Source organism: Leptonychotes weddellii, chromosome 9, assembly GCF_054177405.1.
Source record: "Leptonychotes weddellii isolate Sample4059 chromosome 9, ASM5417740v2, whole genome shotgun sequence".
Classification (NCBI taxonomy): Eukaryota; Metazoa; Chordata; class Mammalia; order Carnivora; family Phocidae; genus Leptonychotes; species Leptonychotes weddellii.
The window spans coordinates 23,431,122-23,456,923 of record NC_138377.1 but is presented as its reverse complement, the minus strand read 5'-3'; the positions used below and the strand labels follow the sequence as shown (position 1 = coordinate 23,456,923).

At 48.1% G+C, this 25,802-nt stretch overlaps 3 protein-coding genes across 17 annotated transcripts in view; 2 read left to right on the top strand and 1 right to left on the bottom strand.

Annotated features, from left to right (window-relative positions):
• FLVCR2 (FLVCR choline and putative heme transporter 2) overlaps positions 1-14,149 on the top strand; it is a 55,045-nt gene extending 40,896 nt beyond the window's left edge. Inside the window, exons 4-10 of one of the 2 annotated variants that reach the window (XM_081830189.1) lie at positions 266-333; positions 1,799-1,902; positions 4,944-5,054; positions 6,168-6,273; positions 6,423-6,534; positions 7,121-7,176; positions 10,840-14,149. In XM_081830189.1, coding sequence (XP_081686315.1) covers positions 266-333; positions 1,799-1,902; positions 4,944-5,054; positions 6,168-6,273; positions 6,423-6,534; positions 7,121-7,176; positions 10,840-10,917 — 635 coding nt within the window. In that variant the 3' untranslated portion in view covers positions 10,918-14,149. Of the gene's footprint in view, positions 1-265; positions 334-1,798; positions 1,903-4,943; positions 5,055-6,167; positions 6,274-6,422; positions 6,535-7,120; positions 7,177-7,428 lie in introns of both variants that reach the window. The other variant, XM_081830190.1, reaches the window with a different exon arrangement.
• Positions 14,150-14,604: 455 nt separating this feature from the next.
• On the bottom strand, positions 14,605-24,489 carry ERG28 (ergosterol biosynthesis 28 homolog). 2 transcript variants are annotated; one of them, XM_006743466.3, is made up of 5 exons: positions 24,249-24,406; positions 21,523-21,685; positions 18,850-18,940; positions 15,489-15,607; positions 14,605-15,360 (listed from the first exon to the last, which is right to left on the bottom strand). In XM_006743466.3, the coding sequence occupies exons 2-5, from the start codon at positions 21,653-21,655 to the stop codon at positions 15,281-15,283; spliced, it is 423 nt and encodes a 140-aa protein (XP_006743529.1). In that variant the 5' UTR covers positions 21,656-21,685; positions 24,249-24,406; the 3' UTR covers positions 14,605-15,280. The 2 variants fall into 2 exon arrangements, with proteins under 2 accessions (XP_006743529.1, XP_081686318.1); XM_081830192.1 differs by lacking the exon at positions 15,489-15,607 and having other exon boundaries at positions 24,249-24,489.
• Positions 24,490-24,721: 232 nt separating this feature from the next.
• Positions 24,722-25,802, top strand: part of TTLL5 (tubulin tyrosine ligase like 5) — a 254,676-nt gene continuing 253,595 nt past the window's right edge. For all 13 annotated transcript variants that reach the window (XR_014148340.1, XR_014148339.1, XR_014148337.1 and 10 more), the window contains exon 1: positions 24,722-24,881. The gene's annotated coding sequence lies outside the window, so the exon portion shown is untranslated. The remainder of the gene's footprint in view (positions 24,882-25,802) is intronic.

Below are 25,802 nucleotides of genomic sequence, written 5' to 3'. Positions count from 1 at the left end.
TGCTTTCTAGAGCCTTGTTTCCAGAGCAGGCTTAAAGGGATCAGAGGGCAGTGGTGTGGGCTAAGAAATGGTTAAAATGGTTACTTTGGGTTGTTTTGGAGTCTTTGACAGAAACTGCAGAGTAGCCTCCTACTTTCTGAGGACACCACTCACAATGGCAACAAGGATGAGGATTTCTGACCTCCCTACCTGCCAGGGGGAGAAGTTAGCAATGGCCCCAGCAGAAGGCTGCTCCTAATGCAGTGTGTCTCCCTCTCTCTTTCAGGTCTGAATGCTGGTGTTTTTTATGCCTTGTCCACTCTGCTGAATCGCATGGTGATCTTGCACTACCCGGTAAGGTAGTCCCGCGAGCATGCTGGACCTGAAGAGCGTGAGACTTCTGTCCATCTTAGCAGGACCTGGGGCAGCAGTTAGCTCTAGTCTCCCCGCCGCCCCCCCCTCCCCCCCGCAGTTCTAGGCAGCGTGGTATGGTGGTATGCTTATGGGATTTGGAGGGAGACAGCCCTGGATCTCCTCTGGCTCTGGTGCCTCTAAATTGTGTGACAAGCTGGTTAGCCTCTCTGAGCTCTCATTCTCCTTCCTGCAACAGAAACATAATTACTTATTGAAAGATTATTTTTTAGGATTAGAAAGTAAATAATACTATGTATGTGTGTGTGCATATATATATATTCATATGTTCCATGTATGTAAAGCACATGGCGTGGTGCCTAGCAATACAGTAGGTAAACATACAGACCTATAGATCATGTATGAAAGATTTAATTTGTAAAATAGGGGCAGAGTTTAATTTTGAATTCTTAGTTGCTCAACTGAAAGCATTTCTTTTTTTTTTAAAGATTTTATTTATTTGTCAGAGAGAGAGGAGAGAGAACACACGAGGAGGGGGAGGGGCAGAGGCAGAGGGAGAAGCAGGCTCCCTGCTGAGCAAGGAGACCGATGCGGGACTCCATCCCAGGACCCTGGGATCATGCCCTGAGCTGAAGGCAGAGGCTTAACCGACTGAGCCACCCAGGCATCCCTGAAAGCATTTCTTAAATATTTCCAGAACCAGCAAGGGCTGGATCCTGGGAGTGGGATACTGTGTGTCCTGGAGTCGGGAATCCCAGGTCCAACCCCCTTTTGAAAGGACAAGGGTCTCACACTTGCAGAAGTGGTAGGCCACTGTGGCTAATGTGTTCCAGTTTTGGAGTTTGATAGGTGTGAGTTCGGATCCTAGCTCTGCACTTAGTAAATGCCACACGACCTCTGGCTAGCAGGTTAATCTCACTGTGCCTCAGTTTTTTTCATCTGTAAAGTGTAGAATATTGATTTCTAACCTTATGGTGGGGAATTTTGAGAAGTAAATGAGATGATATAATGGTTATCTTCCCATTCCTTTTGGCACTAATAGCTCAAAAAAACAAAACAAAAACAACTAAGTACAGAATATTTGGATATATGTATTTCGGTCTCCCCATTTGTGAAATGGGGATAATGATAAATAAGATAAAAGGGTTGCCGTAAGGATTAAATTTAAAAAGATCTACTTCAAATTGGGTCTAGGACAGTTTGGTTGACCTCAGCATCCAGGATCATGCGCACACATCTGGGTTATATTAGATTGGGAGGAGCAACTATTCTAGGAGTCTCTCTCCACTGGCAGCTTCTTAAAGGCCATCTTGCCCTGGTACGTTCAGAGAATAGGCTCTAATGGAGCCTGAGTTACTTGCCTTTCCCCTGTCACCTCCTGGTGACTGTGCTCTGTCTGGTGTCTTGTCCCGTTGCTGGGTGATCACTGGGGCTGTGGTTTTCCCAGGGGGAAGAAGTGAATGCTGGAAGAATCGGCCTGACCATCGTCATTGCAGGAATGCTTGGGGCTATGATCTCAGGCATCTGGCTGGATAGGTCCAAAACCTACAAGTAAGTGACCTCCTCTTGGACTGAGAATTGGGGACCCATGTTTTGAAATGACACATTCCTCGGCAATATGACTCCAAAGGGTTGGGTGCAGCAGCTGGGGGTCTCAGTGGTCTTCACATTTATCTTCTTTAAGCCTCAGTTTTTCCATTTATAAAATGAGGGAAATAGTACACATTCCGTGGGGGATCTTGATGAGATTAGAGATGGAGGACAAGAGGCCTAGCACAGTACTCTTCCCCATCGCCCCATGTAGTTTGCAGAAGGGGCAAATGAGGGAGAAATGAAAATGAATGTAGAAAAATGCCAGCAGTTGGAAAGCTTATGGAAACCCCAAAGAGTGGCAATGAGGAAGTGATCCCCTGCCCCATTCCCCTGGCTCCTAGGGGCTAACCAAGGTGTCTGGGCTTCCTCTGGCTTACACTGTATCATCTTGCAACTGCTTATATCTCCTTCGTGAATATTGTGATGTGCTTTGGGCCTGAATGCCCAGTGTGTTTCCAGGAGCTCAGAGCAGTCTTTCTAAGATTTTAGTGTATGCCAGGCTAACCCAGGACGCTTATCAAAAATAGATTCCTGGCCCCCATCCTCATGGATGCCAATTCAGTGGGGGAAACTGCATTTGTAAAGAGCAATCCACCCAGGTGCCTCAAGTCAATAGCCAGGCTTAGAAAAAGGCTCTGGAGAATGGAGACCCAACACCCTTCCCTTCTTGTTGCTCCTTTCCAGTGCTGAGCATGCACTGGGTGCTCAATTAATACTGGTCAACTGGGTAGCTGCCAGGTTTGTCCTACACTGGGGCAGGGCAGCTGCTTTGTTGAGGCCTCCAAAGCTCCCCGTGTCTGGAGGCGACAGACAGTGGCAGACCTGTTCTCTGCCACACAAACCCGCTTCTGTGAGGCTCTGGTCAGACCAGGTCTCACTCTGGCTGCCCCAGACAAAGGCCAGTTGAGGTCATCCCTGGGGATGTGGTTGCCTGGCTGAACGCGACGTGGAGCCTGGCGTGGCTTAATGACTGCTGGCGGAGCTTGGCTGCCATCTCGTCTCTGCCATCTATCTGTCAGTGGCTTGCTTCGGCCAGGCCCAAGAGCAGTGAGGACTGGCCACCCCCAAACCGGCGAACAGCAGTGTCCCTTCTCCCAGGGCTTGCTCTATGGCGGGAGAGGGGAAGGATTGGAACGACAGCTGGGCTGGGATGTGGGCAGCCAGATGGCTTGAGAAGAACTAGAAAATATAGGGAAAGGGCTGAGGGCACACTTCAGAACATAGACGCCACCGTTTGCTGGCATCACTGATGTCTAACTCCTGCCTTCAGCATGAGATGCTCTTCACCCTGCGCTACGACCCGGACAGAGAAAGGATGCTCTGTGATCAGGGCATTTTGGTGCCCGTTCTCTTCTCCCCGTGGCTCCCAAATTTGTCCCGTTTGGTGTGGGGGCTGGAAATTGGGTGGGTCATATCCCGTTATTTGAGGCTGGGACTACTTACAGTTTTTCTAAATGGGCCAGTGGTTTAACATGAAGCTATGGTTAAGCAAATACAGCAAAAGAGGGGCTTGTGTGGCCGGCAAAAGAAACTGGTATCCATGAAGTTGCCTTCTGCGGGGTGGGTGGGACCAGATGAGGGTGCAGGATGGAGGACGAGGAAGCCCCTCTGCCTTCAGCAGCTGCTTTGAAGCCCCAGGTGGGAGGGGCATCCTCTGCAGCCTCTGGCTTTGAGCTTTCCCGAAGATGCAAGCCTGTAGCGTGTCCGTGTGTATTAGAGTATTAGGTCCTGTGTGCAGCAGTAGAAAGAGCAGCATAGGTTTCAGATCCCAGCACTGGGTCCAAATCCCAGCTCTGCATTTACTCATTGGGTGATTCTGAATAAGTAACTTAATTGGTCTGAGCCTCAGTTTCCTCATTTGCAAAATTAGGGATAGTCATCCTTTTCTTGCAGGACTTTTGTCAGGCTTGAGTGCAATAAGAAATGCACGCGAAGTGCTTAATAGAATTCCCAGCACCCAATAAATGCGGGATTAGTTTGATAAAACCACAGTGTACGTCTGCTGGCGCCCCCACCGTGTTTCTTGTTTCAGGGGGGATGCGTGAAGGCTTTCAGCTTTCAGCTTTCCGTCTCTGAGTCCTCATTTTGTGGCAGGCGGGCAGAGGGATGTGCGGAGCCCGCGGCCTGCCATAAGCAGGACAGGGAGAGGAACACAAGTCCAGCTGCAGGGGTGAGGCTGCAGCAGAGTCACGAGTGGGCAACATGGGAGGAGAAATGTGGGGAGGGGTGCAAGCAGGGTGAACCCCAAACAGAGAGCAGCAGGCTGCTGATGGTCCCTCTGAGGGGACTGGCAAAGGGGAATGTCACGGAGAGTGGGCAGAGCTTTCTCACTTTGGCTTGGGAGTCAAGCGCTTAGTTCAGGGCTGGAGAATGTTCTCACTTACTTTCTGCTGTCTGGAGCAGAGTAGTTCAGGTTCGGTGAAAAATCTGTGCTGCACCTGCGCCAGTGGCAACAGGAAGAACTTCGAGATGACAGAGAATCTGAAAGTCAGCTCACTGCCCAGCATGGCCATGGGCTCTTGGGGCAAAGCAGACCAGCAGAATGAGGTGGCTTCTGGGGTAGTCCCACACGCCATGCTGCCTGACAGTAGCTGATACTTGTTCTGTGTTTATTTGGTGGAGGACGAGGAAGGGAGAGTGTTGTGCCCTTCTTGCTTGGGGTGCAGCTTGATATTGTTGAGAGGTTTCTGCAGGAGTCGAACACACGGATGTAGCAAGAAGGCTTCATCCTCTCCTGAGCCTCCCCTTTGTAGCACGGGCCAAAGTGTAATTAAGTAACCATTTGTGTGATCATTGGTTCAGTGTCCATCAACCTCATGGACAGAAGGTTCTGAGAGCAGATGTCCCAGCACACAGCAGAGGGCTTGACACATAGCAGGTGCCCAACTGATACTTGTATAATGAATGGATGGATGGATGGATGGATGGATGGATGGATGGATGGATGATCCTGTTACAGTCAGAAGTGTATGACTCAATGTCTTTGCCTCTGCTTGTAGGGAGACAACCCTGGTGGTCTACATCATGACCTTAGTGGGCATGGTGGTGTACACATTGACCTTGAACCTGGGATATCTGTGGGTCGTGTTCATCACCGCTGGCACAATGGGGTAAGTTTGACCTCTGACTTGTCTAACTGGAAAGCAGCGTCCCATGGCTCCTAGAGCTGCCGACATCCTTGGAAGCAACACTGACCCCTTTGCTGCCTTCTCATTGACCTCTGGAGATGTGGAAATCGTGGCCAGAGGTCTTGTTTACTTACAGCACTTCAAAAGGCTGCCCGGGCCTTCCGTGCTGTTGGGATGGAGTCTGACCTTCACAGACCTCAGGGAGGCTAGGAAATGTTTAGAGTCTTTTGTAGCTCTGCCTGGGACAGTGCGGGGTCGGAGAAAGTGCACAGGGCTGGGAATCAGGAAGTCTAGGTCCTGGTCTTGGTTCCCCTGCTGATCTTTAGATGACAGGTGCATCACTTAACTGCTCTGAGCCTCAGTTTCCTCATCTGTAAATGAAGATGAGAGTGGCCTGTCTTGTATAGTTGTTGCAAGGAGTGAGAGAGAAGTAAGTGTGAAAGCAGCACGAAGTGTGGTACAGATATAAGAAATTAGAGTTGGAATTTTCTGGACCTGTTGTATGAGAAAGCACAGGAAACAGCACACTTTCCACAGGGGTCTCTGCTTAGCTTCACATCCCAGTTATTTTCCTGTGGGCACTATATGAATGTATGTGTGAGAGAGACAGACAGACACTCAGTCTTTCTCAGCTGGCGACTCTCCAGAGGGAAAAAGGAGGACTCTGAGATCCTCCTTCCAGGTCCCAGAGAGCATGGAGAGGCTGTTCAGTGTCCAGGGACTTCCCACTCCCAGCACAGGGCCTGGGGACCCATGACACAGAATTTCTCAGCTGAGGACTGAACACTGCAGGCATCCCCCATTCCCTTCTGCCAATGTTGACCCTGTCTGTAATTGATGGCTGGACATAGAAGAAGCAGGAGACCCCCGGGGGCTCCTGAGCATGAAGCCTACATATGAACTTCTTCTTGAGCTGTGGGGGCCTCTCTTTCCTTGGTATGGCCACCTGAGGGATGGCCTGATTATTCAAAGGCCTGGAATGTCTTGATGACCAGAAACAAAAGAGGAAAAGGAATTCTAAGGGAGGAGGTGGGCTCCTTATCCTTCTTGCTCTTGAATTTCTCCATCACCTTGTTTCTGTGATCTGGTCTTCAGCTTCTTCATGACTGGCTACCTCCCGCTGGGATTTGAGTTTGCTGTGGAGCTGACATACCCAGAATCAGAAGGCATGTCGTCTGGCCTCCTGAATGTGTCTGCCCAGGTAGGGCTCTTATTTGGTGGTAGCCCCAAAGCAGTGGCTCTTTGTTTCCTACTTGACTTGGCTGCCACAGGCATTGTATCATGGTAGCTCAGTTCTCTCATGGGCTAGTTGGCCGGGCCCTGTTTTCAGTCTTCTTTGTGCCTTTCCAGGTATTCGGGATCATCTTCACCATCTCCCAGGGCCAGATTATTGACAACTATGGAACCATGCCTGGGAACATCTTTCTCTGTGTTTTCCTCACCCTTGGAGCGGCCCTCACTGGTGAGTTGGGGCCTCAAGACAAGATGATGCTCACTCAGGCTGCTCGTGGGCTTAGGCTGTTGGCAATTTGAGACCTCAGTGTTTTGACTGATCATACAGATTGGGGGTACACGTGCAGATGGGCAGAGGGGAAGGAAATGTGTTTGAGAAGCAGGAGCATGTTTTGGTGGAATGAGCCTGGGATTTGGCGTCAAAAGACCCGTTTTTGCATCCCAGACTGTGACACTGACCTCCATAGCCGTTTGACCTTGGACAAATGGACCAACTTCTGGAAGGCTCAGTTTCTTAATCTATAAAATGGGAGTTGTTGTAAGGATTGGAGCAACATGTGCAAACTCCCTGGCCAGTATAACTGATCTACAAATGAAAGCCAGTGTCATCCTTGGCTTCTGCCTGTAGGGACATCAGTGATCCCCAGGCTTTGTCAAGTTGGTGGGTAGAACCTCCATCTCCCTGGAATATCTACGGTAGGTCTGAGATACCTGTGACCCTTAGGAAAATGAGGGCTCCCTCTCTTGGGTGAACTTCATCATTGGTCTCTTATTAATTGTGTCTTTGTTGTTCTTTCTCAATCTCTTGACCTCAGCATTCATTAGGGCAGATCTTCGGAGGCAGAAAGCAAACAACGAAACTCCTGAGAATGTGAGTATGTGGAAGCTTTGAGAGCTGGGTCCCAGGCTTTGTTTGAGGATGTGGCAGCATGGGTGGGCCCGGGGGTGGGGGGCTGCTCCCAGAGTGGACTGGTTCTCTGGAGGCCGTGAGACCAGCTCAACTCGCATAAACATGGCACCCAAGAGTTTCCTGGGTGGGTGTTCAGCATGGCTTTTATGTCTGCTCTTTCCCGGACTCTTCTGCTTCCTTCCCTTCTCCTGGCCTCCCTGCTGTGGTCCCCAGAGCACGTCACTGTTGTCACAGTCTGCTGAGCATCGCCCACTCCTTGGATCCTGAGACGAGTCCTGAGACCCTGGCTGCACTGCTTTCAGCCTGGGGTCAGTGGCTGGAGAGGAAAGGTGGGAGCCTGCCTCGACCACGGTGGTGGTGGCCCCGAGGCAGTGGTCCTCCTGGCGTGTTACAGCCCCTTAGGCAGTGCCATGGGGATGGAGGGACTGGAGCCCGTGCATTTCCAGCAAGGCTCTAAAAGGGCAAGTCAGGGAGTAGGAGCTGATGGTGGCAGAAGGGGGAGGACTAGGAGTATGATTTAGAACAGAGAAGAGTTTCCCATCTGCTTTAATCAGCTAGGGACTATTCTAACCAAAATGTTAGGTATCAAATCTGAGCCAGGATGAAAGCAATTTCAAATCTGAGGAGGAAAAGTGGGATATTACTTAAAAAACAAATAAGCCACCCAAAACCTATTACAGAGGGACTACATGTTCTTTGTAGGAAAGCTAAAATACAGAAAAGTATACAAAATTTAAAAATCGTCCTGTAATATCATCACCTAGAGATGAAATGCTGGTTTTTTTGCAATTACTTACATGTCTATATCTACATATAATATGTATATATATATATCTGTATATATTTATACATGGATATGTAAATATTTTTAAAACAAAAATGGGATCTTCTATCTGCTTTTTTACTTGTGAACACCTTATCAGGTCATTTTTCTTTTACAACATACTTCTAATTACAACACAGTGTTTTAATGAGATGAGTGCACATGGGTAAACCATGATTTAACGGTCTTGCTGTCTGTGGACATTAAGGTTGTTCTCAATCATTGTATCATGATTAATGTCCTGGAAGCTGAATCTCTGTGCATGTTCTCAAGCACAGTATTTCCTTGAGAAACGGATCAGTGGTCATGCATATTTTGGAGATCTTGATATGTATTGCCAAACTGTTGTCGAAAAAGGAACACCAACACTATCAATTTATATTGCTATAGCTCTGTAGGAGAGCCAACACTGAGGCTTTATCATTTTGGAAAACTTTGCCAATTTTCTAAGGCAAAAATGGTATGTGAAAGAGTTATATTTAGTATTGTAAGGACATATGTCGGCAGATGGATGATAAGCTGTCATTGATTATTTGTCTTCTGGTCTCACACTCTGGAATTGGCAGGCTGCAGCAGGTAGCATGTGGAGGGCGGAGCCTCCCACAGGAAACTAAGTGGGGAGACAGGGAAGGCAGCAGAAATGCTGTTCTCTAGACTGGTGTGAGGACCCTGGCGTTACCACCACGAGTATGGGCTTTCACTTGGGCCAGATACAAGGAGACATAAGGGTTTGGAATATATAGCGAGCCTAGGAAAAAGGTGCCTATAATAAAATAGGAGAGATTTCTCGTGAGAAGGTTTCAATTTGGAATGTGACACATTGTATCAAGTGATAGGAGATTTTGCTGTTTACTTTGTCATCTGTGTTTATGTTGGCAGATACAGGCAAACGGGAAGAAAGAAAAGGTCACCTGTAATCCTAGCACCTGGAGATAACCTAGTAACATTGTAGTCCATCGTTCAGGGTTGTTTTCTGTGGGTCTCCTGGTGCAGGTGGGGTTCCTAGCCTGCTTGTTTACTTAACAGTAGTTTGACAACCTTTCCACAGTTACATTCTACCACTTCATATCTACATATATGTATTTCCATTTCCTCTTGTTTAATATTTAGGTGGTTCCAATATTTCACTGTTCTTGCAGCCGTATCTTGGTGCACAGGGACCAGGTTTGTTAATTGAGGTTGGAGTTGTTGGCTCAGTCATCTTCTATATGGAGTATTGGAAATAGCACTGAGTAGGAGTAGGAGACAAATCCGGGGATGGTACTCCAAAGTCTGTGTCCCTGGATGACTCACCATGTGTCTTTGAACCTCACTCGCACCTGGGGAAGCTTCTGGTTATGGGAAGGTCAGAATCATGGTGGGCTCACACCCAGGGAAGCCAGGGCTGTCACAGAGCTTCCCTCCTCTGGAGCCCACCATTACATGCCCCATGGCAGTCAGCATAATTGAGACCTGGCCATGGGCACAGAAAGTCATTATCAGAGCCAGCTGAGGACAGGGTGCCCAACAGATGTGGCCAGAGCTGCTCTTTCTAATCAGTGAGATACACAGTTCTGGTAAAAAAAAAAGAAAGACAGAATGTCTAGCTTGGGGCTAATGACTAATCTAGATGATGAAAATCTTGGTTTGGGGGTTTCCGTTTTTCTTCCAGTTGGTAGTTCTCGGCCAGAGACAGTGGATGTACTTCTGTCCCCACTAACCTGTTTCTGGCTGTGATTTCCAAGCGCTGGCTTTGGAGGGAGCAGGCGTGTGTGGGCGTGCACGTGTGTGTGAGCGAGAGGAGAGAGGCTGCTTGATTGACTTCAGCAGGCTGCTGGTGGCCTGAATGAAAGCTACTCATGGCTGAGGCTGAGCTAGTGGCAACAAACTGGCAAGGGAATGGGCAGGTTGGGTTTCTACAGCTGTTACCACTGCTGCGGACTAGCCCCGACACAGTCCCTGGGGGGGGGGGGCGGCGGGGGGGGGAGAAGCACCATTTGTCCAGTTGGCACTGGGCCTGTAGACATTCTTCTAGCTCTCGAGTGGTGATGGCGCAGTGCTGTGCCCGTGCCAAGGCCTTCCCGCCAGTAGGTACGTGCTTGAGGTCAGAAGCACGGCACGGCATACACCTAGGGCCCCACAGGATCGTTTCCAGGCCCGTGCTTAATTCCAGCCCCACCTACACAAGCGTGAGCCCGAGGACTCTTCTAATCCTGGGCCATCTTTCCCCAACAAAGTCAAACAGACTGACCCAAAGTCTTCTTCCCTAGGCATTAAGTATATATACATATTTTTAGCCATTGAGTTTATGTCCTGCCTTTATAAAAATTCTCTCTGCTGCCTCCATTCCCTGCACATCATTATAATATTCCTCATCCAGGCGGCTGCCTCCAAAGCAAGGTAGTCAGAATTTCTGTGGGCGTTGTGGAGTTGGCCCTTTGGATGGCACCTGGTGGTCATCCGGGGCAGTTTCAGGCCGCCAGAATGGGGAGGGAGAGTGGGCTCTGCTGCTCTTCCAGGCCCGAGGGGCTCGCGGGGCGGGATGGTTTGTGGTGGCTGTGGCGTCACAGAGAGCTGGACTTTCTGGCTTCTCTTCGATGACACGGTGAGGGTGTGTGCGGGGTGTGCGTGCGTTTAGAGAGCACGCTGGCAGAGGCGGGGAGCTGCTGTCCTGCTGCCCTTTGTCTGCTCTTGGGCTGCTGAGGGGCCTCCGGCTCTTGGTTTTCCCGCCGACTGCGGTCCCCGACGGGCAGCTGTCCCAGCCCCGGGTGGAGCCCTGTGCCTCTTCACCGCAAGGGCTGCCTGCTTGTTGTGCCTTGCAGAAACTCCAGGGGGAGGAGGAGGAGGAGGAGAGCAACACCAGCAAAGCGGCCACCACTGTGTCCGAGGAGCATCTCTGAGAGAAAAGGTGGTGGCCAGCGCTCTCCACCTCTTCGGTCAGCCCTCGCTGCCGGCACGCGGGTCTTCGCTGGAGCAGCTTTTGGAGGGAACCGGCTGGAATGTCTGTGGCTTGGACGGCAGTGCCTCTGCCTCCTGGAACCCTCTCAGGAGCTGGCCTGGTCTAGCGGGGGAAGATGGCACCTTTCACCGAACGCACGCTCGATACCTGCCCCCTCCCGCCGGCAGGCTGAGGGAGCTGGTGTTGGGAGAGACTGGTGGAGAATGGGGGTGCCTTGCCGTCCCCCTTCACCTGCATCCCGCAAGGAGGGAGCCTGCAAAATTATCACGGAGAGAAAGCTTATTCAGGATATTAACTTTTTCTAGAATGGCAAGACCCCTGGAAGCCCAGTTCTACGGAGAGGCAGCTGCTCTGGGTGAGGGTAATTTGGGGCTCATCACACTGGCTGCTAATGTTCTGGGGGAGAGAGAGCGCCATCAGGAAACATCAGAACAGACCCATCAGGACTCGGCCTCGCTTCTCCTGCCCTAAGCTTGGAATCTGTTTCCAGACCCTTTCCTGAGAGCTGATCAAACCAAACATCAATAAACTTGACAGAAACTTTGCTGTGGCCGTGAAGGAGAAGCCCGTTGGGGAGGGTGACGTGCCTAGGTGTGGGAGGGCACTGGTGAAGGCCTGAATTTGGGAACTGTGGTAGCTTGATTTGGGGACAGGAAGGTTCTTTTCTACAAAATCTCTGCCCAGGACTTCTGTGTGTGTGTCGTCACCTCTGATGCCTTCACGTGGACCCTGCCTTGAGAAGCTCTGCCATCCTCCTCAGCACTTCCTTTCTCTGAAGGGAGGGAAATCCCAGCCAACTTCCTGTAACCTTTACTGAAAACTAACCTTGTTTCATTCCACCCTGAGAAATCCACACTGCTTCTGAGAGAGGAGAGGAAAGGGGCAGAAGGAAAGGTGGCCCTTGAAATGGGCATTGAGTCTGCTTGAATTAAGTGCCTCCTGCCTCTGGAGGGGATCGTATTCGCACACCCACCCCTCCTCCCCATCCCCTTCCAGCAGTCTTTTAACAGATATTGTGAATTTAAAGGGATTCCCTTTAAACCAACCCAGGGTGACCTCCTTGCCTGCCCAGCCTGCTGTTTGGCTCTACTCACGGGCTGGGGTAGTGTCCCCTGAAAATAAGACGTTTTAGTAATTTCTCCTGCATTGAGCAACTGTGATCATGACCATGGTGCTGTTTGGCTGTGACCACTGCCCGGTCTCGGCGTCCAGGGGCAGCCTGGGTTGGCAGGAGGGCCAGGGTGCCTGGGCCATTGCCCGAGGGGAGCTGGGTGTGTGTGTGTGTGCGTGTGTGTGTGTTTGTACAGACATTCCAGATGTTCTGTATGTAAGAGAAGTTCACACCTCTGCTGGGGGGAGTGATGGGGGGTGGAAGAGAGGTGGAGAGAAAGCATGTCTTGCTTTTTGATAAGGAGAAAGGTGTTCACTCTTCAGCTCCTTAAAACTTTTTAACAAAATGTTTATCAGATTATTCATTCCTTTATTTTAAAAGCATAATTTGTATTTTCTACCTGTAATACCAGATGTTTTAAGACAATAAAAGATTCTCCAAGTGGTCTGCCGTGTCATTAGGTGGGGCAGAGGTGTCTTTCGGCAGTCCCGAGATTCTCACTCATTTCTGGGGCCTGGGCCGACGGTACGGGAGGGGCCTGCTGCAGAGGCGGGTCCTCTGTTTACACAGATGTGACCCTCCCTGTGGGCTGCTTTTTAAAGACAAGGCTGTAAAGGTGAACGTGGGCCTGTGCGGGGCCTTGCACCTCACCGTCCTGCCCGTGACCCTGCCTGCCTGCCTTTCGGGCTGTGTACGCATGCAGACAGTCCACCCCGGGTGGCCGCCCGGAGCCCGCTGTGGTTGCTGGCTCGGCCTCACAGTGCGGCTGGCCTGTTTGTTCTATGACTGCCCCATCCTGCCCTGGCCATAGTCCATGCTTTCAGCCTCTGCCGTTCTGAGTGGCCATTTTTCTTCGGACTGTCCCACCTACTGCCACTTCTCCCTTCCCAGGCGTGTTCGCCTTATGCTGTGGCTTGGACTTGCTGCTGCTGTCAGTTTTCTGTACGTTTCTTTCTTAGTAAAATGCACGGTGCCTATGGCGTTCTGGCCCCATTATCTGTTAGCAGTTCTCAGCTGAAGAGAGACTTGACGAGTTCTACTTTAAATCATCTCGAATGGGAGCCAAGCCTGGCTGTTAGAGAATGATAATATTCATGATGTGTTCTATTCTAAACCATCTCTTTAGATCCTTTGGGTCTTGTCTTTGCTTATCTGGAATTACATTTCTATGACGCATGCTTAGAGGATCCAAATCCAAACCATGCATGCTTTCATTCACTTTCTAAGGTGGGCTCCATGTGGATCTACACTCACATGCTAAGTCTCTAAGATCACTGTTTTTCTTACTATCTCTTGACAATAGTTGGTGAGTGAGGGATAGTCCGTACCACTGAGCTATTTTTCTAGATGTAGTGTTGTGGGGATGAGGCTTGGTATCGCTGCAACCACTTTTGGCATCATAAAAGGAATCCAGCCTGAGGATGAAGCCAACATAGGAGGGCAGGGTTGAGTCCTGATCAAATCATTCCTGAAGACTATAATCTCCTTAATCTTCAGTTTTGTGAGCCAATATTATCTTTATTGTTTAAGCTAGTTTAAGATGACTTTGTTCCTTTCACCTAAAGAGTCTTAACTGATAAATTCCTAATGCATTTAAGTATCCTCAACTTCAAGCTTCCTGTCATGCCCTTGCAAGTCCCCTGCCTCCCTTCCTGACCTATCTCTTACCTTTTGCTTCCTGACTTTACTACACGGATCTTACCCCTTGAACAAGATGGTTCCTACCTTCCAGATGCTGCTCCCTCTGCCCTAAATGCCTGCCTCATGTATGAAGACATCTGATACCTGGGCATTCAAGGCTCAGCTCAGATCCCATCTCCTCAGGGAAGCCTTTCCTGACAATCTAAATCATCCACCCCCTACCTTCTTGATCACAATACCTTGGTTTCTAGAGTTCATATTATCTGAAGTTGTTATTCCATGTGTTGCTTTGTTGATTGTCCGTTTCCTTGACTACAGTGTAAGGGCCGCTGGGAACGGGCATTGCGTGGGTCATCATTTCTCTTTCCCAAGTGTCTGGCATGGACTTAAGCGTTCAATAAATACCTTGTTGAACAACGAATGGGTTCTTGAGTCTATATGCTGTGTGTGGGCCCAGCCAGTGATGAGCCCGTCAGGGTTGTGTCTGGAGGGCAACTATCGGCTCCAGTCCATTATCTTGGGGTTTCATGTTCTTTCCATGGTCAGGCAGCTGTTTCTTCTGCGCTGTTTTCTGTCTCTGCTTTCTCAAGAATCTGTTTCTTCCTTAGGAAGAAAACAAGAAAGGGTCCTGACCGTTCAGTTGTGAACTCAGAATCTTGAAGGTGGGGGAAGGCGAGACAGATTGGACTTCAGGAGAAATGAACAAGTAGTAAGAGGGACTGGAGGCAGCTAGGTGTGCCTGGGGTCCTTGAGCTATTCTACTCATTACAGTGTGTTTGATCAGCAAAAAGCTGTGATTCTCTTATGCAATGGCTCGGAGGGGGCAGGAGTGCTCTTGGCTTAGGGGAGGTCAAAGTACAAGGACTGATCCAAGCAGAGGGTTTTTCTATTTATTACAAAATTCGTTACACAAATACAGCTGACCAGAAGGTCTAAAAACAGCCCAGACTCTTCCAACCCTGATCCACTTGTAGACACAAGTATATGAGCCATGCTTACTCACAGGGGAGCCCTTCTTAGAAGGACTGCCTGTTCATCGGATGGTTCAGAGTCTTGGGTCCAGCAGCAGAGAGGAGCCCAACCTGGGAGGGCAGCCTCCTGAAGCAGCCCTTGGGGGCAGCTGCTCTGGGTGACACAGCAGCTGTAAGTTTCATAGTTCACGTGTTCCCACCACACAAGTCAGGGGAAGGGATAAAAAATAAAAGGGAAAAAGCAGAAGGCTGGAAAAGGGATCCTGGAAGAGGCTGTAGGTGGGGGAAGGGCACACAATGGGTTTCTGAGGTGCTGGAAATTTCTTGATCTGGGTGAAGGTACAGAATATTCAGTCATTTAAAATGATTCTTTCAATTATACGTACACATTTTATATACTTTTCTGTATGAAGGTTATATCTTAAAAATTTTTAAATGTAAGAAAAACCCCAAACCTAAAAGGCTAGCAGTGGTAAGGGGGCTCAGGATGGTACAGAAAAGAAGAAATAAAAGAGGAGGGAGGATGAAGGAAGGGGACGGCAAAGGTGGAAGACGAAGCCTCGGAGGTGGTAATGCCAGCTTCAGTTTCTCTTCTTCTGTCTGGATACTGGTTCTGCTTCTAGGTACCGGAGCCCAGCTAGCATACCCAGGATTGAGAAACCTTAAATAAGAGAAAAGAGAGGTGGCTGACATGGGCACAGCACTTTCTTACTCTCGTATGTCTGCTCTCCTGCCCCCAGCCCTAGGGTGCAGTTCCCATGGGAGCCTGGGGCGGGGTCAGATGCTTACTTGCCACCATCAGGGGGGCCAGGACGCCAATCGTGGGAGCTGCGGTCCCAAAGACAAACAACTCGGAAAGGAAGTGCCCCAGGGCGAGGAGGAAGGTCCAGAGTGTGATGTGGTACAGCCTACAAGGGAGCAGACAGAAGTGGGAACTGGAGGCCTGCCCGTTCAGTGCAGGGGACAAGCAGCAGTGAGATTCTAAACACACACACACACACACACACACGAATCCAAACCCAGCAAGTGACTATGGCTAAAGGAAGAGAGACTTGGGCCCGAGAAAGACCTGTCTGCTTGATGACACCAATTTACCCTCTACTAGGGCAAAACCAAAGGTTTCAACTGCTAGACTGAGGGGAGAATGGTCTCAGCATCCATGGTGGGTCTCCAAGTCATAGCAAGGTGGTGAAGCCAGCCACAGTGAAGCAGAGTCTGGTTTATGGCACGCCTAGCAGTATACACAGTTGGGGATCAATGGTGCTTACAGATTCTACGTAATCAAATCGGCTTGGCTCTGTAGTCCAAGCCCACCTGACAGGTGTTGGGCCAGGGGCTGGTCAACGCTCATAGGATGGATGCCACAAAATGAAGGGCCTGAACGCAGCATGAGCAGCGAGGACCTCTCTGGGGCTTTTAGATGCTCTTGCCACATGGGCTGTTATTTTGTGTCTTAGCCTAGGAACATGATCAGGTGGAAGACACAGTGATAACCTCATGGGAAGAGAACGTGTTCCTCAGTTTTGATGAAGAGGTGGAGAGGAGATAGGTTATAGGATGACTGACCACTTGGATTGGAGATTTATTTTTTTTAACTATGAAATTTTTTTTTTAATATAATTTTTTTTTTAATTAATTTATTTGAGACAGAGAGATACAGAAAGAGAGAGAGAGTAGGAGCAGTGGGGAGAGGCAGAGGGAGAGGGAGAAGCAGACTCCCCGCTGAGCAGGAAGCCTGATGCGGGGCTCGATCCCAGGACCTGGAGATCATGACCTGAGCCGAAGGCAGACGCTTAACGACTGAGCCACCCAGGTGCCCCTTAACTATGAAATTTTAAAAATTCTGAAATATTTCAAACGTACAAAAAATTGTTGATGATAGAATACTATAATTAATTATAGCTGTATGCAACCAGTGCCCTGCTCCATCCAATCTGGATGTTTTGACATTTTTGCTTCAGATACTTTTTTTTTTTTAACTAACTAATTAATTTTTTTTAATAATTTTTTTTTTTTAATTTACTTGACACAGAGAGAGACAGCGAGAGAGGGAACACAAGCAGGGGGAGTGGGAGAGGGAGAAGCAGGCTTCCTGCTGAGCAGGGAGCCCGATGTGGGGCTTGATCCCAGCACCCTGGGATCATAACCTGAGCCAAAGGTAGACGCTTAACAACTGAGCCACACAGTCGCCCCCAGATACTTTTTTTCTAAGAAATAAGATATTACAGATATCAGTTAAAGCATTCTATGTAGCTTTATCCCACCCAGATCCCATTCCCGCTCCCCGCTCCCCAGAAGGTACTGATATGTTAAATTTGATTTTTACCATTCCTGTGCATGTTTTTATACATTTAGTAAATATGTATGTATGGGTGTTGACTTTGAATTTCTGGTTAGAAAGGAAATAGAATCAGAGTGTATATCAGAAGAGCACTGACCAAGTCCCAGGTTAAAAAAGGCTAGAAACAGAAGTCCGCATTTGTGGCTTCCTGTGTTGGGAGAAGGGGAAATGAATGGGTGATAATGAGATTAAGTCTCATTCCAAAAGCACAGCAAATGAAAGCTATACCTCTTATACCTATCAGCAATTTGTCATGGTAACGGTCTTTAAAAGGATTATTTAATTCTTACTCCCTCCCAGTCAGCCTGAGGGGTAGAGCAGATATACTAGTCTCATTTTATACCTAAAGAGACCAAGAGGCAGAGAAGGTAAACAGCTGATCCTTGAACAACATGGGTTTAAACAGCATGGGTCCACTTATATGTGGATTTTTAAAGATAAATTGCAGTACACTACTGTAAATGCATTTCTCTTCCTTATGATTTTCTTAGTAACATTTTCTTTTCTCTAGCTTACTTTATTGTAAGAATACAGTACCTAACACATACAATGTACAAAATATGTCTTAATTGACTTTCTTATCAGTAAGCCTTCTGGGCAGTAGTAGGTCATTAGTAGCTAAATTTTGGGGGAGTCAAAAGTTATACACAGATTTTCAACTGTGGGGAGCTGGCGCCCCCAACCCCCATGTTGTTCAAGGGTCAACCGTATAATGAACTTGCAGCTACAAAAATAGTTCCTAATAGAACTGAAACAAGAACCCATTTTCTTGTTTTCATTCTTGGGCCCCAGGCTGTTTCCACTAAACCATACTGCTTCCCAAAATACGTGTCAATGTAGAACGAGTCAAACCATAGTTTCAAGTTCAAAAAAAATTTAAAAAGTTGGAGAGATCACAGGGTTAATAGCCCTGCTTCAAATCCCACTTGAGTCAGTCTTCCTTAGTTCAAATTAATTGGGTCTCAAACATGTAGATCTGCGAACTCGGGAATGAAAGTCATTACCTTCCAGGGCTGCTAGGATTAATCAAGGTCATGCAGGTGAAAGCTCCTGGCATAATCAGAGGTGCTCAGTAAATATCATTACCTCCTCTTTTCCCAAATGCTAAGAACTTCGATACAACAAAAAAATATTTGAGTGTGAAGTTGACATTTTGGTGGCCTTAGCCAGTGACCTGAGCAAACGTTGCCCTTTGACTGTGGTGAGGATGGCTGGAAAGAAAGTTCGAGCCCCCTCCAGTGGTCAGCACCGGTTACAGCATGATCTGGACAAGAGGCTATGGTTGTCTGCCAATGTTCCACCCTAGTCTGAGTACCCTAGAGAGGCAGAATATAGGAATCCTAGGTTCTCTTTCACTCTCACCTACTGACTCTGCATAAGCATGCAGCAGTTTACCTGTGGGTTCCTTTTTTCATGGATTGTGATTTCTGTTCATTCCTACTTCTTAAGGAGGAATGTGAGAATAAGGTACATGTGGGTGGCTGCTCTAAAAAGAGCACACTCCTCTACTTCTTTAGTAGCAGAAAGGCTGATTCTTTAGTAAAGAAGTAGAGGGTATGATGCAGGCCCCTAGATCATGACACTACCAGCTGCTGTTCCTTCCAAAGAATTTTCAAACTGTAAAGACCCGTGAGGCCTATTACGTTTTTTTTTAGGCCTGGAAAGAACAGAACCTATTCACCTTTTATTATCCACCTTCTAGGCTAATGTATGAAAATTAACAGGTCTCCAAGGGGAGGACCACACTGGCTATGCCGAGCACCTGATTTCCAACGAAAGGACGCTAAAGCTCTTCCTTCCCTTACATACGTCTTGTTGTGGATGTCGATGGCACAGAGGCAGCGAATCACTGACGACAGCAGCGTCCAGATCCCAAAAGTCCGAGCTTGGAGGCCATTCACTGTAGAGCAGAAAAAAGCAAGAGTGTCGAGAGGGGAGACTTAGGGTTCCTTCCAAACTCTTACATCACTGTAAGACTGGTTCACGGGAGGCAGGCTGCTGAGCCTGAACGCCCTTTGGCTGGGCAGAAGGGAGGCTCTGCAGCTGCATATGGCAACTAGTAGGAATGGGAGGAATTCCACAGTGAGAACTGCCCAGCTCCTCTTCAAATGTTTACAGTTGGGCGGGGGCATTTCAAGAGTAGAAACCCAACAAAGAGCCCACTTAGGCAATCACTCCTCCTGACTGTAGCAGTTTCTACCTCTGTCCTGAAAGCCACTCTGGTGCAGGTGAGGTCCAGCATGTCTGGATCAGGACAGGTCTGGGGGAATGTTGCAGACAGTGGGGTGTCAATATGAGATGCCTAGGAGGTCAGTAAACTTTCAAGGCTGATGCAGGAGAGAACTCAGAAATCCTGGAACATAGCTAGATGCTCAATCTGGTCTTGAAGAAACTTAAGTCTTCTCCTGAATCCAGATCTATATTATTCGAACAAAGCCCATTCTGGGCAGGTTTCCTGTGCACTTGGTACTGGAACAAAACACTGCTTCCTTGGTGTTTGCTGAGGCCACCTCACTCTTGGTGAGCTTTGTTCTGGTACTGCTGTATTAAATATCTTGTCCTGAAAGTATTGATCACAATCTACCGTAGCAGTGGTTCTTGACCCTGGGCGTTCATTAGAGTCAACTAAAGAAGTTTTATGAAATTACCAAGACCTGGGTACCGGACCAATTAAATCATACTCTTTGGAGGTAGGCCCTGGGAGAAAGTATTTTCTAAAAATACTTTCTTCCTCGGTGATTGTAATGTACAGTCATTTATCTAACACATCCTGTGGCAAGGGATGCCGAAACAGTGAAAGCAAAGCTACTTCCTTTGCTGGTCTATTGAGCAAGAGAAATTTCAAGGGACAAGACTGATAACTGAAAGGTCTATTTTTTTTTTTTTTAAGATTTTATTTACTTTTGAAAGAGAGAGAGAGAGCGCACACAAGTTGGGGGGAGGGGCAGAGGGAGAAGCTCTGAGCCTGATGTGGGACTTGATCCCAGGATCCTGGGATCATGACCTGAGCTGAAGGCAGATGCTTAACCAACTAAGCCACCCAGGCGCCCTGAAAGGTCTATTAATGTTTACTTAGGCTTTAAGGATTTTCCATCCTTGGGAAACCACACAGTGATACCAATTCCACAACTGAAGACTTTTAGATGGTACTAAGGTGAGAAAAAATTCCACATGCCTACCAAATATCTAGTGGTTGGCCCCAGAAGGCTACATTATAAACCAGTTTGATAGCTCTTCTGATGAAAAGGCTGAGGAAATAGCTCTAGTTAGTGAGATACAAAAGTGGAATATTTCACCAACCCTAGGCAGGTTAGGCATCAGGTGAAATTCTATGGGATGCTCCAGAACACTGCCAGCATAAGCAGAGTACCATGAGAGCCTCCAGATTATGAGGGGGGAGGCAGTCTCTACATTTCTGGGCTGGAGAAGACAACCCCCCCACCCCCCAACACAGTTCTTTGGCTCAGCTCTATGCCCTTGAGTGAACCGCATAACCCCTGGGCTTCTCTGTCAACTTTAAACTTAAAAGACTAGACCAGATAATCTCTAAAATCCTGTGAATCTACACAGGATTCCTGGACATCAGAGGGCAGCATTTGAGGAGGAAAAAGTAGAACTGTCCTACCCACTTTTCCAGGTACTTTACTCCTATTGAGCTTTGTTCAAAGTGCGCCTTAGCCTACTTAGATTCGTTTTGTATGGAGATGTTGCAGAAAAATGAGCTAGGTCAGAGCCCGAATCTGGGTTAGCTATAAATGCGACACAGAATTGTCAGCTGCGTGAAATGGTGCTGCAGCTCAAACACCATTATCCCACACATCAGTGCAAGGAAGCTCAAGCTGAAATGTGAAAATATTCTCAGCAAGGGGGCTCAAGAAACTGGGAAAGGCCACCAGAGGAGGCCTTTGGGAGGGAGGGCCAGCTCGGAGGAATTCTGGATATCTTCTCAGGGGCTCTTCATGGTTTGGGAAGACCTTAGGTTAGTAACTCCCCATCTGCAACACAGAATAAACCATATGTGGCACAACCTAGCTTCTGAAGAGGGCTGAAATCATATGAAAAGCTTTTTTGTAGCTTTCTAGTGGGGCACTCCAGAGTCACCAAATAAGTCTCTCTTCTCCCTTGCCCTTGTAATACTTTTTGTATTGCCTGTAATATGCAAAGGACAGTATAAAATGGATGGAAAGGTATTCAGACAAGCTTAGGAGGAAAAAGGGCCAAGTGCTATCCACAAAGTCTGTTATTCCAGTGGCTACCAAAGGGTAGATTAGCCAGCATCAGAATCTCCTGGGATGTTACGAAAAAACAGACTTGGGCCCCACTGAGGGGTGGAAGTTTCAGGAAATAAGTTTGGAGAAGAAAATGGGCCCCTGTGCTGTGTGTTTGTTTTTAAACTTCCTACCTTGTTCTTAGGGACAGCCTGGTCTGGGAACCACGATTTGGAGCCACTCCCATGAAGGATATAGTTCTCTGATTTCTTACCGAGATCCGGCTTGCCTGTGTAGAGCTTTTCATAGAGAAAGGTGTGGTCTCGGAAGCTCTGCAGTGTGTTCCCTATGGCTATGATGGACACCATAACCAGCCAGCTTCGTAACACGTTCAAGAAACGGCTCATGACTTCCTTCCAACCTGAGACGGTTTTTGCCTTGGGAACAAAGGCCAAAAACAGGAGACAGCAGTTAGCTTACTTCAACCATAAGCTCTCTGACTTGGGTAGTTAACTTGTGTCCCACTCCCGAGGGCTATACTAAGCTTATCTGGGCAATCCCTTCATGAATTCCTTTCCAAGTCCCTGAAGTTGGCCCACCTTCAGTTTTCTTAACGTACTATTCTTACTTCACAGGGTTAGCACACTGCCTGGATATTTGCCCTAAACCAAAGGGTGCTAACATTTACCTAGAGTGAAAAAGGCTAAATAATGCAGTGGCTAGAAATGGAAAAGCCAGCCAAAAATAATGGAGAAAAAAAGGGAACAAAGAGAAGGTGTATGAATATTACGATCAGGTAATAAAATGGACTTCTGTGTAAGACTTAGAGAAATTGGTCTTGATATTTAGTCACACTAGTAGTGGTGAATCAACAGTATACTTTGGCACAGTACTTATTTTTCTCTAAGCAACTTGTCCACAATGGTAGCCTAAATCAGAACCCTTTTCTCTTGGCTGGAATCAGTACTTTAATATCTTTACTTCTAGCCTAGTTTTTTTTTATGTCATTCCCTTGTGATCCAAGTGGCTCAAGGTGACTGTAAATCTACTAACAGATACTTGCCTGGCTACTGATGACACTTTCAAGCCTTATACATTTGAGTGGAATCTATGGAGTGAGAGCAATATTTATACTCTCAGGTATTCTCTACTCTGGTTCTCAAGAAATTCATGCTCCATAAACTAGAACAATATAAAAGTTAAAAGTAAATAAACTGCTGTGACTTGAGAAGTAGCATGAAAATTATGTGGAGAAGGAGCCAACAATGTTGGCGTTGGGTTGCAAAAGAAATTACGATAGCTAACAGGTATCGGGCACTCGTACATGTCATACACTGTGCCAAGCACCTCACATAAATTATCTCATTTAATCCTTTAAACAAGGTGGATAGGCAATATTACTATTTCCATTTGACAGATGAGGGTTGGCACAGAGAAATTAAGTGATTTGCTTGAGGTTACACAGCTAACACATGGCGGAGCTGAGATACAAACGATGTTCTGCAATACTGTCCCACTGTCTGAGAATATTTTGATGAAGTTTCTATTTTTAAGGAAGACAAGCACACTATATCCACTTCTGTCTTGAAGTTGTATACAAAATACAATTACATTATGTACTTTTTGTTTTTAAAAAAGCTTAGGTGGACCCTTGAAGGGCAATGATTTCAATCAACTTGATTTTCTTAAAGATTTTACTTATTTATTTGAGAGAGAAAGACAAAGAGAGAGAGAGAGGGCGGGAGAGGGAGAGGGAGAAGCAGACTCCCCACCGAGCACAGCCAGATGCGGGGCTCGATCCCAGGACCCTGAGATCATGACCTGAGCTTAAGGCAGACACTTAACCAACTGAGCCACCCGGGAGCCCCTCAATCAATTTGATTTAAATAAAACTCATGTAGATAAAGGATTTAATAATAGAACTACTTCTTATCATCTTCACTGTAGTGTTGTAGTTTGTTTTTTGGGTTTGTTTTTTTTTTTGGTTGTCTTTTGTTTTCCCCCACAGTATCTGTTGTCGGGTTGACTTCTTGGGCCTGAAGTGGTGATAAACCATCAGGCTTCCTTTGTCACTCCGACAGAAGTTTCAGTTTGGTCTTATGCTACCCAGCTGAAATAAATATTAAAGTTAGCCATGGCCTAAGACATGTGAAGCACTAAAAAGAAAAGAAAACAAAACAACCAAAAAAGAGCTCTAGAGGAGGAAGCGGAATCCCTCGGGGAATGGTAGGTCACAACAATGGACTTCACTGAAGTCCAGAGAGAATAAAGATTTACTGGAGATCAGAAGTGGTCAGGGCATGGGCCAAGACCCCCCCCCCCCGCCCCCATCCTCCTTATTTTTCCCATTTCTCAATAGGTGACTCAGGCTTTCTCCTCCCAGAGTCAGAAAAGCCATATGGATGGCTCCCCTCTTTGAGAGAACTTATGCCCATTTCATGGAAGCTCTTAGAAATCCAACAGATAGCTGATGAGGGCAGAGCTTGAGCACTCTTCCTAACTGCTCTACCAAATCCCTCAACCCCATTTCCCTAAAGCTTTAGGGCCTCCTGAAGTATCTAACATCTATTCTCAAATTTTGTCCTGGCCTGGCCCTGCAAAGGTGTTAAAACTAGTCAGGAGGGATGTTCCTATCCTTCCACAATCATTTTGTAGCTGTACGACCCTGGGTGAGAAATCTGCAAAATGGAGCTTTAAAAATACCTATCTCAAGGGATACTGTGAGAATTACATGAAAGTGAAAAGGTTCCTTGCCCTGTGCTAGGCTCCTAGTGGCTGGTCATTCGTTCATTCATTCAGTGGTTCCCCGAACCTACCAAGCCTTCTTCATTTTCATAGTCCCAGCTCCCCCTTCTCAAGGTCTCTCAAGCCCCCTGTTCCCCCAAAAGGTTGCTTCCAGGGATCTTCCTTACCTCTCACCTCCATTTTTCCAGACTGTCCCTATCCTCTCAGATGCGACAAAAACGCCTCCCTCCCTCTTCTCCCCCACACTCTCCGTACCTGGCGACCGGACCCCCAGCACAGCGGCAGCGGCAGCAGCAAAGCCCCAAAGCAGATGCAGCGAGTAGTCCACCTGAGCCATTTGTCCTCGCCCCCGCCCACAGCCCGGCTCCAGGATTGGGTCTTCTCCGTCAGTCCTCGCTCGGATTGGCTGCTCCGGTTTTGCTCGAGCAGGAGATGGGGCGTGAACCCATTTACTGCCAATCAGTGGTTGCCGCTGCCCAAGCTTCACCCCGGGTGCCGCTGCCCAAGCTTCACCCCGGGTACCGCCGCACACGCAGTGAACCCTCTTGTTGAGCGTGTCGGAAGAACTCCGGGGCTGGAGTCAACCCTTTAGGAGTGGAGGGAAAAAGAGCGGAAAAAAGAAGTCTAGACTTCTGCTGAGAGCAAAGCTCTGCGCCCGCGCTGCGCGGCGGTGACGACATTCCTCCGCGCCCGAAGCCGAGCGTTGTCAGCGCGGGGTGGCGGGCGCCTGCGCAGTGGCTCCGAGCGGGCGGTTGCTTGTTGGTTGTTGTAGTAACGGGGGAAGCAGCCGTCGGCGGCGGCGGTGAGCCCGGCTGGGGAAGGAGGAGGGAGGTAGGCGCAGAGCGCGGTCCCCGCCGGCCCGCCCGGAGCCATGGGAAGATGAGACAGGTAAACGCCTGCGCCGGCGCGCTCCCCTACGCGAGGGAGGGTGAGCTCCTGTGTCTGGGCGGGCGCCGGCCGCTACACTTCCCTCTCGGAGTCCGGGAGTAGCTGTTGGCTTCCGGGCGCGCTGGGCTGAATCGCTGCTGCGGAGTGGTCCCTGTCCTTTACTTGGGGAGCATCTGAGGACCTACCTGGGATTGGGGTGAGCCGGGGATGGGGCCTAGGGGCTGATCCCTTTAGGGCGAGGACGCTTCTTGGGCGAGTGTCCTTAATCTTCTTCCGATCTCCGTGTCTAGCAGCCTGGGACAGGTTTGGCATCTCTTCCTCGCTTGGAGGTTTTGCTTGTTTTGTTTTAATTTAAAGGACTTCCCAACATTTTGGGACAGATCGAGAAATCCCGTTGGGAATCCTCGGAAGAACGCCTTTGAAGTTATTAGATATTGCCCATTCCTTTGAAGCTCTGTAGGGATCATTATCGGGATCGGCGGTTTTTTGTCCTGTGTACGATCTTACATATTTTTTTTTATTAAAGATTTTATTTATTTATTTGAGAGAGAGAGAATGAGAGACAGAGAGCACGAGAGGGAAGAAGGCAGAGGGAGAAGCAGACCCCCTGCTGAGCAGGGAGCCCGATGTGGGACTCGATCCCGGGACTCCAGGATCATGACCTGAGCCGAAAGCAGTCGCTTAACCAACTGAGCCACCCAGGCGCCCCCATCTTACATATTTTGAATGCATAGCAAAATAAGATTTGCAAAGATAGACATCAGATGGTTATCTCTGAGTAATAGGATTATGGTCATTTAAACATGTTCATTTTCTTTATCTGTAATTTCGATTTCATCCTTAAACACACAACGGACTTGTACTTTTTACATATGCAAAAATATTTTAAGTTAGAAATATCCCAATTTTAATGCCTATTTG